At 38.2% G+C, this 14,663-nt stretch overlaps 1 protein-coding gene across 4 annotated transcripts in view; it reads right to left on the bottom strand.

Moving 5' to 3' along the window:
- Positions 1-5,889: 5,889 nt before the first annotated feature.
- The window catches only part of PDGFD (platelet derived growth factor D), a 265,099-nt gene continuing 256,325 nt past the window's right edge, over positions 5,890-14,663 (bottom strand). For all 4 annotated transcript variants that reach the window (XM_019665527.1, XM_019665529.1, XM_019665528.1 and 1 more), the window contains one exon: positions 5,890-8,515. In XM_019665527.1, coding sequence (XP_019521072.1) covers positions 8,390-8,515 — 126 coding nt within the window. In that variant the 3' untranslated portion in view covers positions 5,890-8,389. The remainder of the gene's footprint in view (positions 8,516-14,663) is intronic.

Here is a 14,663-nt window from a genome sequence, read left to right as displayed (position 1 = left end):
ATAAATTGAATTTTAGATAAATGTTATTCATTTTTAAATAAATTAAAATATTAATTTTTAAATTTCATAAATCTATTTATCATTGAATTATTATGATAATTAAATAAATACATGTAAGCTTCAGAAAACTCCTGGCACATTATAAATAATAAAGGCACTGTTATAACAATCAATATCCATATTCATAGCTTCTGTATTTACAAATTTGCCTACTCCCTAAAATTTTATGTAATTCCAATATCAATACATGCAGTGGGTTTTTTTTTTTGTTGTTGTTTTTTTTGTGGTCATTCGTGAACATATACAGAATGGTGAAAAATTTGTGTTGTCCGAGCCACATGTTCCCACTAAGGTCAAGCAAGGTGACACTCAGCCCCTTTGTTTCAGCTCTCACAGTACAAACAAGTGTCCTTCTCATGTTCTATTTTGTGCCACATTTTCACATTTTTTGGGGGGCATTTGGTTGGTGACTTTGCCGTTTAAAATGACCTCCCAGGGTGGTGCTAACGTGCTGTCTGGCATTCCTAAGCACCAGCAGGCTGTGATGTGACTTATGATGGAAAGGCATGTGTTGGATAAGCTTCAGTTAGGCATGGACCACAGTGCTACTGGCTGTGAGGACAATGTTAATGAATCAATAATGTATATCAAATAAGGTGTTTTTAAACAGAAACACACACAAAACAAGGTTATGTATTGATTGACTGAGGAAAATGTTGTGACCAGAGGCTCCCAGTCACCTAACCCTGTATTTCCCCTAGGAGCTGTGATTCGCTAATTCAGTGCTTGTGGTGATTTCATAGAACATGCAGTAATTACTGTGAATAACAAGAATTGACTGTCTCTCTCTCCTCCCTCTCACCAATCATCTTCTCCAGAAAGTAGTTTTCACTCCAAACCTCCATTTCATCATACTTCCCTCCATGATATTTTATCTGACTCACGCTTCCACCATTTGACATTCTCAGAACCCAAGAAAGGAATTTGGTCAGACATCAGGCTTCTCAGCTACTTTCCATATATTGGTGTCATTCTTCCCTCTCTTCCTTTGCGGTTTGACTTTCTCTGGACTTCTTGGTCTATGGGGAAGAAGCATGGCTGCAAATAGCCACTGATTTTTGTATCCTACCATCCAAATAACCAGAGAGACTGCCTGAATCTCTTTTCAGTTCTGTATATCCTATGGTAGACTTAGGTCCCAGGTTGGATCAGGTGCCCCTGCCCTGGACAGTCAACTGAGGCGTGTCTGTGTGTGTGTGTGTGTGTGTGTGTGTGTATGTTTTACTGTGAAGCGGTTACTGTGTCTGTAACCCTGTGGGTGATGTCTAGAGTTTATAGCTGCATTGTCTGCTATAGTAGCCACTAGTCACAATATGGTTATTTACATTTAAACATAAATTAATTAAAATTAAGTAAAATGTAAAAGTCTTTAGCCATACCAGTTGCATTTCGAGTGATCAATAGCCACATGTTCTTATTGGTTAGAGTATTGGGACAGTGCATAAATAAAACACTTCCATCATCACAAATTTCCATTGCACAGCGCCACTGTAGATAAAGTGGCTTTTCCCAGAAAAGCAGTGGAGGTGGGGTAGGGAGGAACATTTCTGGGCAGTTAAATCCGTAGGTGTCTCCTACATCTTCTCTGCAATACTTGATAAAACTGGCCCAGTCCTCTTGGAACAATTTTTCTTCTGGCACTCAGGATATTTTTATACTCTTGCAATTGCCCTGTGATCCTTTTTTTTTACCTCTCAATCTTCACCCTCTCCTAAGTGACTCAACAATTCCTGTGGCTTTTAATAGAGACATGTTGATGACTCCCAAAATTATATTCCATTTCCAGACCCCGTTCTCAGCTCCAGGCCCATAGATCTGTCTATTTAATATCTCCAACAGAATGTGTCAGACTTTTGGCATTAATCCCTCATATTGATTTCTTGATCTACCCCAAACCTTCTGCTCTTCTCACATCCCCCATCTCAACAAATGGCATCTCTGTCTACCCAGTTTGTTATGCCAGAAGTCTTGGAAAAGTCCTTGACATCTCCCTCTCAACACCCAATCCATCACCAACTCTGGTTAATTAGACATTCAAAATATTTCTCTAATCTAGTCACATTTTTTTTTTAAATTTCTAATGCCACTATCTTAATGCCACACTCTCTTTCCACTTTCCTCCTGGCTAATATTCAACATTGTGTTTCTACTCCAATGTCATCTTCTTAAGGCATCCCCCTCTCTGTCCCCAATCTAAATTCTACCTTTTAATGTCATCCTACATTATGCTTTTGATTTTCACAAATATAATGGATTATTTATTTAGTTATTTGTATAGTATGTACCCTTCCTTCTCTAGTTTGATAAGAGCAGAAAACATGGCTGTTTTGTTGTTCCCTAAATCTGTCATGTCTGGCACAATGCTGGGCTAAGTGGGCTAAATAGCCCTTGCTAAGTACTTACCAAACTTTTGGAACACATATTTGTGAGCTTTGTGAATTCCTCTTTTATCCCTTTTCTCTGTGGTTATGGAAGCACTTCAGGTTCTGTTCTTTATCTTCTCATGGTTTCCACTTCCCCACTCTTAGGATGACTCCCAGTCAACGTTACAAGCCTTGGCTCTTCTGAGAGACAAGAGCTCTTCTCTCAAAGTTAGCCTCTCCTTCTAGCCTCCTTAGTTTTCTGAGGAGAAAATGTTCTCTCAAAATTCCAACTCACATGACTCCTTCCCCCAGAACAACCCCAAGCCTGCACTGACCTCCTATCCAGGCATTAAGACCTTTGAATCTTCTTGTTAACCTTTCTTGCAGTCTTAGTCCATACAAATAGCACCTCCTAAAGATTTGCAATGCAGTCTGCCCAACCACAGGAGACCTGCCTCCTCCCTGTCTGAGGTCTCACTTCCATCCTTATTGTCTTACCCCTAGAACTTTAAGGAGCTTCCTAATTCATATCCCTACCCCCATCCTTCCCATAGATGGCCATTTTCCAAAATCCCAGAATTGTTCTGTTGAACGGGACCTACAGAACATCATACCCTTATGATTTTGTAAGTGAGGAAACATAGACCCAGGAAGTGACAAACTTTTCATTATACCCAAGGCCTTCTAACTTTCTTTCAGATGAATGACACTTGCAGCCCCCACTCTGCTTAGAAACCCCCATGGCTTCCTCTCCCATGTGTAAAAGACAAAACGCTTTGCTAGCCATCCACATGAGACTTAGTGTGATCAGGTGCTTATCTAACCTTTCCAAATATAGAGGGTGCCAAAACAATGTATACACATTTTAAGAAAGAAAAACTGTATTAAAATTGTAATACTCAATATACTCGTACACCAATAACAAAAGATGAATACAAGTCACGTTGACTTCTGCAATTACAAGAGGTGCTCAAAGTGGTTGCCATCAGCATCCAGACACCTCTGATTATGGCGAACTACTACTTGAACAACGTTGACAAAAGTGTCCACTTGTGTACATTTTTTGGACACCTCCAGTATATCACCAATTGCTCCTCTATAGATTCCTTTCCTTTCTGTCACTTTACTCTGTTCTTTGAACTCCTCATCGTATGTAATTTTGCTGGAAGATCTTTGTTCTCATTTATGCCACCTAGAACATCTTTTTCTAGTTTTGTCCTCTGTTGCAGACCTGTGTTTTGAACCCCAAAGCATGCCCGATACATAGTGTATCTTAATATATTTTGTTGTTGAATGAATAAATGAAAACTTTAAGCTAATCAGTTTCCCCCATATTGAATATTGCTAAATTTTCTTTGATAGAAGTCAATAAATACTCACCACCATACTCTAAAGTTTATACCCAAATAGAAAATATTGGGAAATATTCACTTGTGTTCAACTCTCAAAAAGCAGTGATTTCTTAACAGATAGCAATTTTAGCCTTTTAATTGCTCACTTGAGAAACCGTGCATTTGATCTGATCCCCTCAAATGATCTCCTGTGTCTTTCCAATGTAGACATGGATCCTGTTCCTCTCTGACTTGAAGGTTGATGCACAGAGACTAGTGAGAAACAGAAGAAATGTGGAAGTACCAGGGAGAAGAGGAAAGGCTAGAGGATACTAGAAGAGAATGAATTTGTAATTATGGCCTCAACCGAAGATATAGGTTAGAGAATATAGCCCAGATTTTACTTCTTAGAGTAGAATTTATATTATAGGCATTATTTAAAACACAAGTTGAATTGCAAGAGTGATTTTTACATTCAGTTCCTGGCCACTTAACCTGGCAAACAATATCCAACAGTTTAAAATGATTAGAAAGTCAAATGGTTTTATTAGAAAATGAAGATTTCTTGGCCCATAACTTGCTCGCTGAGTACATTAACCTTTATTATCAACTCAATTCTGCTCTCTTCTAATGTTATCTGCTAAAAAGTGTTTAGAGATCTCTATAGAAATGAAATTTATTCTTAAAAAGATACAAATTAACTTGCAAATTTGGAACTATTACATGAAGAGCAAACAAAAAAACCTTAAATTAAGCTGTTAGTTGCTTAACCATTGTTGATGTCTAACTATTATGTTTGGGAGGTATCCCAGTGTATTAACTTTTGAAGGCCTGTGCAGTCTTTAACTTGATCTTTAAAAACAACAGAATTTAAGTGAATGTCAATAAGACCAGTGAGTTATAAATATCCTCTCTTTCAGCATATTTGTCCAGAGCTGTCAATAAACAAAATAGGATTTCAGGCATGAATACTAATTATGAATTTTAATTTAATGTTCTACCAGAAGACCCTAGGAGAAAATGAACAATTTGAACATCTGTTGAGTTATTCTTAGGGTAAAATTGGACACACACACATTTCGGGATATGAAATAAAATTCTTAATGTATTTGCATTAAAATGTTGCTTTTATATATTGCTACTATGATTTTTTACATAAAAACCCAAGTTATCCGACTTAACTATTATGCACAGCATTATTTGCTCCTTTCCCTGTCCCTCTCCCACACTTTGACTCACACATTAACTGGTATTTCCAATGGTAAAATTGATTCTTGCCACATAATACATAAACTAAATAAAGTGGCGGTTTCACCCAGCACTGCAGCTGCTGTCCTATCTTTGGTAGCATGATGCTATAGACTAAGCTACAAGCAAAAGCAGAAGTTGTTGCTCAAAGAAGATCTCTCTTTTGACCTTGCCCACCTCCCAACCCAAATTATAAACCAAAGTCTATAAGAACTAATAATAACACTGACCCACCGGCTGCGGTGTCCACCTAGACAGGAGAAGGTGTGAGGCAGATAAAAGGGAAATGCATCTGCGATGTTATTGATTTCAGGTCTCCAAGGAAGAAAATGGCTGTGAACCCTCTTAAGTGAGCAATGTCAGAGGAGAATATCCTGGGGGTGCCAAAAAATGTATACAAGTGGGCACTTTGATCAACATTGCTCAAGCAGTAGTTCGCCGTAATCAAAAGTGCCTGGATGCTGATGGTAACCACTTTGAGCACCTCTTGTAACGCAGAAGTCAAATGTGACTTCTGTTCATCTTTTGTTATTGGTATGTAGTGAGTACTACAATTTTAATACAGTTTTCCTTTCTTAAAATGTGTATACATTTTTTGGCACCCTCTGTATTTCATTAAAAGGCCTTAGGGAAAAACAAACAGTCAGACAAACAAGCAACAACAGCAGCAAGAGAACAACAAAATGCATCCCACCTCGTTGCTGGGCTCCAGGACAGGGACAGAGTAAAATCAGGGAACAAGGTTTGTGCTCTTTCAACATTCTAAACCAAGCCCTCAGAAATCACCCCATCTTGTCACTCAGAACAGTTAACATGACTTTGTAAAAGCAAGTTTGTAACATTGTATACCTTTTAAAGCTATAGTTGAGTACTAAATAATGAAGTAGTTTTGTTCAAAAGCAACATTTATTTTTCATGAAGATAAGAAGAATATTACATTTGCTATCAAAAATGCTGAGAGGAAAAAGGTGCATGTTACTGATATGACAAAAAAAAACCCCACAAAAATTCTATTTATGAAAGTGTTCTACACTACAAGAACATATTGAATGAAAGGCATTATTTCAGGTGAGTGAACCATGCAGAAATGCAGATTTATTAGGGTTTGTTTTGAAATGTAATTTGTACGGTGAGTTTTTTTATTCCTTTGATGGCAATGAAACAGATTTATGGGCTACATGTTGGAAGTGCAATAGATAACAGATAACCAAAGGAAAAGTTTCAATAAAACACTCAGGAAAGTGTTTTACATTTTAACTACTTACATTTCAGCTAATAAATAAAAAGTACAGATAGGACTTTAACTGAAAACCATCTTGGATATTGCAATCTGGAAAATGTATTGAAAATTAGGTAGAACACTAATTTATAATACTTACAGATATAATGTAAGCCGAATAAGCTAGGGTGATATAACACATTTTTATTTGGGTACAGGAGTCCTGTATTTTCATAGGAGACTTGCAAATTGTTATGAAGAGGAAGAGTGGTTCCTGATTATTAGAGTGTCTGCCTCAGTTATTTCTGACTGTGCTCTGGGATTTTGGACAATTGAGCAATAGAGTATTTAATTTTACCACTTACCCCTGGAGGTAAAAACACTGGACACTTTTAGGGAAATTTGGAAGGCATATCTTTAATAAGCGTTGGCCTTTCATCTCAGAACTGAGAAGAAATGAGCTAAGGATAGTTGGGAATTTGGTCCTGAGAGTACCATGCTTAGAAGTCCAAGTATAGTCAGGCCACCCATCTGACATGGAGACTTAACGAGCTCCTGTCACATTCCCCTTCACTCAAATTGGTTTTAGTCAGTAGGGCCCTGGATTCGTGGTAGAAATCGGCTCTCCTTTTTTCTTTTAAGGCAGGAAGAAAAATGTAGTTCTCTCTGAGCAGCCCTGAGCTATCTTAATTTCTTTGTTGCTCTCTTAAGAGTCTTGCTTTGGAGAATGATGAATCACTTCCTACTCCTGGAGTCAGTCTCTTTTAAAATAGACATTCAGGAGCCAGAGAGGAAAAATTACCCTAAATACCAATAATAACCACCAATGCAAAAACAGTTTTCCATTGGTAGAGCAGGGCCAAACTTGTGCTCTCACAATTTGCAGCATGGCTCTTAGAACAAGCTCCACAGATTTGGGAAAGACCCCTGATCTGATTTCACTTAGTTCAGAAACAGCAATTCGAAATGGTGAGTGAGAATATGATTAGAGATTTATATCAATAAGACTGGGTTGTTTTAACACACAAAAGGTTTTAGGCTATAAATAATCCATGATGGCTTGCCAAATATAAAATGCCATTATAAATCCATGTCTGTGTATCGAAAAGATAGGAACATAAAAGCGAAATACATAAGATTAATTAGCACAGTGTGGAGCGTTTGAATCTAATATTAAATATGGATCCTATCCAATATACCATCCAATTTCCAGTTGTGTTAGTACGTCAATGCTTGCTTTTCTGCCTTTCAACTGCACAAATCTTTCAATGAACACTATTTTGAAAGGCTCATATAGAGTGAGTGCCCAATGCCATTCTCCAAAGGAGTTACTTCTGTGGAGGGGAAGAATTCAAGATTCTGCTACAGTTTATAAACTGTCTTGTGTAGGATTATAATGATAAACCTTCTAAGAAATTTTTTGAGACTGGTGTTAAATGAATTCGCATCCCTCAGCAAGATGCATAAAACGAAGACTTAATGACTTAATTTCTAAAGCACCTATATTATTATGGCATGCTTTTGGAGACAGGTGATTATTAGCTACATGGGTAAATATGTAGTGTATCTCATGGGGAAAAAACATGGTTTGGTTTGTGCCTTTTTCCCAGAAACCATATTTTTCCTTTTTTATAATTAAGATGTGTATATTAGAAAAGCTCAATATATACAACTATAAAAGCTCACCTAATATACAAGGTGGTTTTTTTTTTTTTTCAGAAGAGCAAGATCCAAAACTGTTTTGTGATGCAAAATTTGCAAATAAATTAATCTTCTGAATATTCCAAGGACATGTTTCATGTATTTAATATGTCCCTTATTTTTTTCAAAAGATTTTAAAGCTCTAAATAACTCAACCTTATGTAAGCTCTGGTGTAGCTGGTTATATACGCTGAATCAACCAGTTGGTCTATTTACACGTAGACATGGATATCTCCTCAGACACTGTTATTAAATGCAATTCTATGTTCTTGGATATAGAGGTTGATGATACACTTTTCTATTTGCCAGGATACTAACAAAGCTGGGCTGAAACTCAGCGACCACTTGTATTCATTGCTTTGCAGGCTAGTAGTAAGTTCGTTTGCTGGTGGGAAAAGGGTCTCTTAACCACACCCTCCTTAAACTAAAGGCTCTTCCATGCTTAATGTAACTGTGTGCACATTCGTTTATCGAGGTGGTCTGGAGCTGCAGATACAGTCACACCGCTCATGGTGGTCCAGCTGAATGTCAACGAGTGCCATGTGCTTCGCTCTGCCCCTTCTTCTGAAATAGCCAGGTTCAAACTTTAATACCTAGGATAAGAAGCATATTTCCTGTTAGAAAGTCCCTGGATATAACTCAATAGATATCACTTATTCTCTTTGTGACAGCTGGTTCTTAACCCTTTGAAAATCCAGTGACAGTTATGGGCTCACTATTTATTAGAATGCACACATCTAAATGTTTTTACAAACAATCATCAACTCTTTGAGTTGATGAGGGACTAACTGATCACAGAGGAATGTCTCCTGCATTACCTATCTGCAGCACCAAGATGACCTCAGGTGTCCTAGCAGGTGTTTATTGATAGCTTTCTAAAGGCCTGCTTTGTCCCAGGATCTGTCCCATATACTGTCATAAAGATTCTTCTGCCCAAAGCATAAATTGTGGGTAAAAAAGCAACACTGAGCATGTTATTATTTCCACGGACAGCACAATGAATAGTCAAGAACACAATATCCCCGCGTGGCTACCTTTTTGGTTGATGCATAAAATATTTTGCCCTATTGAAAGTCATTAGCAGCCATAAATAAATGAAAATGTGTTTATGTTCTTACCTATTTGTTAATATATAATACCTTTTACAATTCAAAACATAGCAGGCTCCACTAAAACATCTGTACATTAATGCCTGTGTTTAAAATTAACAGTTTATTACAATTAAAATACAACAGTTTAAAATTAACAAAGTATATCCTTAATTTTTTTAATTACTAAGTTTAAGCATATTTTTTTAATTAGTGCATTTGAATAGAAGCTGCTTTCCCATGCTGTGGCCTTCGCTTGAAGTTAAACATTAGTCATCACATGTACAAATACTTGGAAAATTACATACTTGTTTTCAAGTATGTAATTACATATACTATCACATATACTATACTATTCATTACATATGCCATTTGGTCAGTTTAATTGCTTCGCTCCTTTATGTTCATCGGTTCCAGTTAGGCTTCAGTTTTGATTTTGTTCTATTTTCCTCTGAGACTCTAAACTCTGTCGTAGTACCACCATACAATTATATAGCACTTTACAGTTTTCACAGGATTTTCACAGACACACTATTTCTTTTGTCCTCAGACAAACCTTGTGTATAGTAGAGGAGATATCCGTGTTCCCATTTTACATATGAGAGAACTAAGACACTAAAGGAGGCTAAGAGCCTTGTCCAGGGTCTTCTGGTAACTTGGATCTGGGAGCAGCACTCCTAGAACACTGACCCAAAGCCTCTACAATGTGCCTATGATTTCCTTTTGTGTCTCAAAGGTGAGTGTGGCCCCATGTATGAACTGGAGTAGGGACCTACTATGCACTGCTTGATATACTTTGGTTCTAGATGAAGGTTCGATATGGTGAATGAAATCTTGCTTTCATATCTACATAATTTTCCATGGCATCCCCACAATTCTTTACTATGGACTATATGCCTAGCAGTTTTCTCATCCTTATGTTGTCTGTTTCGAGTCATAAATAAACCAAAACCATCGACCAGGAAAAATTGGTCTACAGTCCTCAGTACTCATGCATCATAGTCAGTGTACTCTCTCTGTTAGCACTTAGCCATGCTGTTCCATGGGGGTTCCAGCGAGGAGGAGAATAAATCATGGGCTTTGGTCAATGTTCAGCAATGACAGGGAGCCCAGACTCTGCTGACACAGAGGAACATGGAGTCCCACTGGTAGCAGACCTTCAAAAGAATATTCATGAGGACAAAATTGGGGGGAAAAGGAAAACCCTAAGGGAATTCATGAGGGAGGCACAAAGACTCAAAGTATTTAATATTGGTAAAACTAGTCCAAATGCCAGTTTTGATAGTTAATTACATTGTTGTATTTTTCTCCTGCAATTGTACCACACTTATAATATACATCACACGATTTCACATGATTTATGATGCAGTCTCTCTATTAATGGGATTATAAGTGCTTTGAGGGCAAGAATAGCAAAGGTAATCACTGACATTATTGCCATACATTTTATAGACAACTTTGCAAATATTACATTATTTGGGCTTCACTGCACTGTTAGGTCCTTACTGTTAAGTACTTCCCTAATTTTGTTCATAGACAAGGAAAGAGAGAGACTGAGTTACTTGCCCAAAGCCACAGAGCTAGTAATTGGTGGAACCAGAGCACGTGGACGAGCTCCTGCCCTTACCTATGAAATCAAACCTGTTTGTTCAGCTCAGCAGCACGCGGGAACACAGGGGCTGCTAGGGGAACGCGCCTGGTGACTGGCGGTGATGCCGCCAATGCCGAGGAAAGGGGGGGCGCATATGCACAATCGCTTCCTTGACCTCCTCTCTGCATCTCTCCTGTCCGACCTCCACAAACATAGGAGAAAACAAGCCAGGAGATAAAACAGAGGCCGAAACAAAGGGGCCCATGCTGTGGACCAGTTTTAATCCTTTCACAATTTTGAAAGTAAAATACTGTGTGCAGTTACGACATTTGCCTTTCACTGGTTCCCATGTTTTCTCCTGTTGGGTAACTATCCAAAATAAAAGCAAAAAGTGAAAAAAGCAGTGGTTGAAGAATGCATTACCTTTTTGGGCAGTCAAAGCACTGCCCATGACAGATATGAAACTTCTATGGGGCCACATTGGGTCAGGCTGCCCTGGAAGGGGTAAGAGGTTAAAGTCCTGCAGCTTCACCAAGAATTTCTCCAGTATGAATTAGCTGCTATTGCCCAGGACTGCCTGCATGCAAACCAGATGTGGGAGCTCGCAGATGCACGGGAGGGAAATGGTTTCTAAGAAGATGGGCATATGATAAATAGCCTCTGTTTGAAGAAGGCCATGATGAAAGCCTAATAAGTTGCAATGAGTAGCACCTATAAAATCAGGGCTCTGTCGATTTGCTTTCTCACTTCGTGGCAAACAAAAGAGTGTGCTTTGGGATGAGAGCAGAGCCTGGACAGTTTTTCTAACTCGTCTCCTGATTGTTCAGGGATCTTCCTTGTGTTTCATATTAAGCAACGTGAGCACAGCATATATGTGTTTTGCTGATAAGAAGAGAAAAATGAATTGGCAGACACTTTCCCTGACAAGACAGGAAAGCACTGTTTGAACAAAGTAGAAATTGGACTGCTTTACTGGCTGATCACAGCACTGATGTTCAAAGCTTTCAGACCATATAATAGTCTTAGGTTCAGGTACACAGCACTGAAAGGAGGAAGAGAGCAAAGCTGATTTGAGAGATGGTGGAAAGTTAAAAGAAAAATGAAAAGCCTTTATCTGAGAAAGCAAACTGGCTAGTTACGGGTTATCTGGTCACCTTGAAAGGGAAGGAACCATTGAATTAATTATGGTCACTGTTGGACACTTGCTAATAGGAACCATCATAAAATGATTTCCTATTTTCTGAGCTATGATTCACAGCTGCAAGCACACACACAGAAATACAAATTCAAGGAAGAACAGCCAGCCATTTCTTATCATGTATGGGTGAAAATAGCAATCTCGACTCCTCTTCACCACCTGGAAAACCACATGAAGCCAGGGGAAAGTTGTCTTTTACTAAATGGAGAATGACTGAGCCAGTTGATAGCTTTCATACACTACACAAAGCCAAAGATGCTCAGTTTGCAAATTACCATATCACAAAAGATATTTAACTACAGTGCCAATAAACCACTGAATGAATCACTGCCACAATGCTTTTATACTAATAAAACAATACCAGGCAGAAAAGCTATCTGCTGTGTTGGGTTCTCATTTATTGAGACAAATAAAAGGTTGTTAAGGCCTTGTAACAGTTCTCAAATTCATGGCTGACACAGAAACACAAGTACATATTTCAGGACAACTACACTGTATAAACTGGAATCATTAAGAGTTTATTTAAGAGTCTACCCAACTTCTAAAGCAGGCAGTGTTCAGTACACATATAGTTCCTTATCATAAGAAAAACAAAAGTGCTTCATATTTTTGCTTCCATTTTGACTTCTTTCATGCTTATAGACCATATGAAAAATGGGTATAGAGTTAAGATTTTAAGAGCTGGTAGTCAATTTTTTTCTGAAATCTAAGTGACTACAAGCAAAAATAGGGATGACGTATTATTTTCCCTGGGTAATTGCTCAGCTTGCAGGCGACAGTTGCAGCACTGGCTGGGCCTTGTCATGGAAGGACTGATGCCAAGTCTTGAGACATAGCACTCAATATGAAAGACAAGTGACAAAAAGTTCAACAATGTTTTGCTGACAGGTTTGAAGGTAACCAAAGCTAGGGTTATAGTGAGGGTCTATAAAGCTCTCACAAATTTTAAAAACACAATCTTCACATCTGTGGACATTCACTTCTAAGAGAGGTTTTCTGTGAGGACCTAGGGGTTACGAGGGAGTATATTTAGTTTCTACCATTACAGAACTAAATGAATGATTTTGACAGCACCTTAGAGGATTAATTACTACATGTTCAGCCTTCCCATTGCAGAAAACACAATGGAAGCTGAGTTTGGCACCATATTTCAGAGCATGGCATTAGCACTGAGTATCATTCATGACACAGATGGGTCTTGTCTACCCGAGGAGTATCACACACCAAGAGAGGTTTGCTAAACTTTGGCAGGAAGGCCTGACATGAAGCTAGATCTAGAAGGGAAAGGGTGTGTGCATTTTGTGGTACTTAAACGGAGAGTCCATTCACTTTTAGGTGAGTTGTCAGGGCTGTCAGGAAGTCAGAACTGAGAAAGCCAGACCATGCTCTCAGAAAATTCCACTCATGTCTGTTTTGTGCTTCACAGTCTTCAGATGCTTTTATTCACCCAGCATCCCCATGAGGTAAGTAGCACAGGTGTTACTGATGAGTGAATTAACTTTTCTACACACATTAACTGTTCTAGGTCATATCTTTATTCTTTTGCATTGACCTAGTACTTCATGCACCAACTTGTTTATATTCCTTACACAATTTCAGTAAGATGATATTCTGGGGGTAGGAAAGAGTGCAACAGTTAATGGGTATCGTGTAATTTCAGGTCTGTGTGGGAACTGAAAATTATAGGTTATAAATGAGGAAACCCGAGGCCCTGGAGGTTTTAGTGGCTGGCACTAGGTTGCCTCCCATTGTGGCAGAGCTGGAACCAGAATCCACATCTTCTCTCTTCTAGTCACACAGTGTTTTGCTCTATCGCCCTGTCTCTCAGAGGGAAACAGGAAAAGCCTGAGAAAGAGCCGTCTCATGTTTTCACTCAAAGAGGGAGAAAGGGGAAGAAAGAAAGAAGCAGGCGACTCTTCCCAAGCCCTAGAAATATTTCTAGAAACAGGACAGAAGAGAGATTTTTCTAGACTTTTGTTATAATTAGTTGTATCATAACCAAAATCTCACAGCCTTTACCTTAGCATAGAAACTCTGAAAAAAAAAAAGTTTTTCTTTACCCTTGGTCTCAATTTACAATTTTAGCTAAATTTGTTTCAATAGCAGATGCTTAAAGCATATAAAAAGTAAAAATACCATTCTTTTATCTTGAGTCTGAAGCTCAACACTTTATTACATCCAATGAATCCTTTGTTTCTTGTATAAATATCTACTTATAGCTCTAACTCAAACTGTAATAGGAAGCATTTTTAAATATGGAACTCTACATTAAAATAAAAAGAACCCTCGAAAGTCACTTTTTAATTTTGTGAAGATACAAGGATTCTAGATGCTGTAAATGTGTCAGAAACAGGCTTGTGTATTCAATATGGTTGCCACTAGCCACGTGTAGTTATTTACCTTTAAGTTACTTAAAGGTAAATAAAATTAAAAATTCAGTTTCTCATGTGTATTACCCACATTTCCAGTGTCCCTTAATCTAACATGTTGCTAGTGACTACCATATTGGAGAGTGCAGATCTCAAACATTCCCATCGCTACAGAAAGTTCTACCAATGTAGATGATTACATCAGCCTTGTGACAAAATCATGAGGAAGGACAAAGAAAATTCACTTCTATTTTTTTCTCTCTGTTGCTCCCTAAGGTTTTAGCTGTTGACTAAGAACTTAGGACATAGACAGGAGACCAAATGATAAAAAACAGTACGTATTAATAAAAGGGTCACAATATTTCTAGGAAATATTCCATTGTTTTGTGATGCATTATCAAGGGAAGATGAGAACTGATAGACAGCTTCCTCTAAATGTCTCTGCAATATGTTTTCTGGAACCTTCCCTATTTAAACACCGCTACCCAAGGTATC

This window comes from Hipposideros armiger, unplaced genomic scaffold (genome assembly GCF_001890085.2).
Source record: "Hipposideros armiger isolate ML-2016 unplaced genomic scaffold, ASM189008v1 scaffold_446, whole genome shotgun sequence".
NCBI classification, from domain to species: Eukaryota; Metazoa; Chordata; class Mammalia; order Chiroptera; family Hipposideridae; genus Hipposideros; species Hipposideros armiger.
The sequence above is the reverse complement of the archived record's forward strand: the minus strand, read 5'-3'. Positions and strand labels throughout refer to the sequence as shown.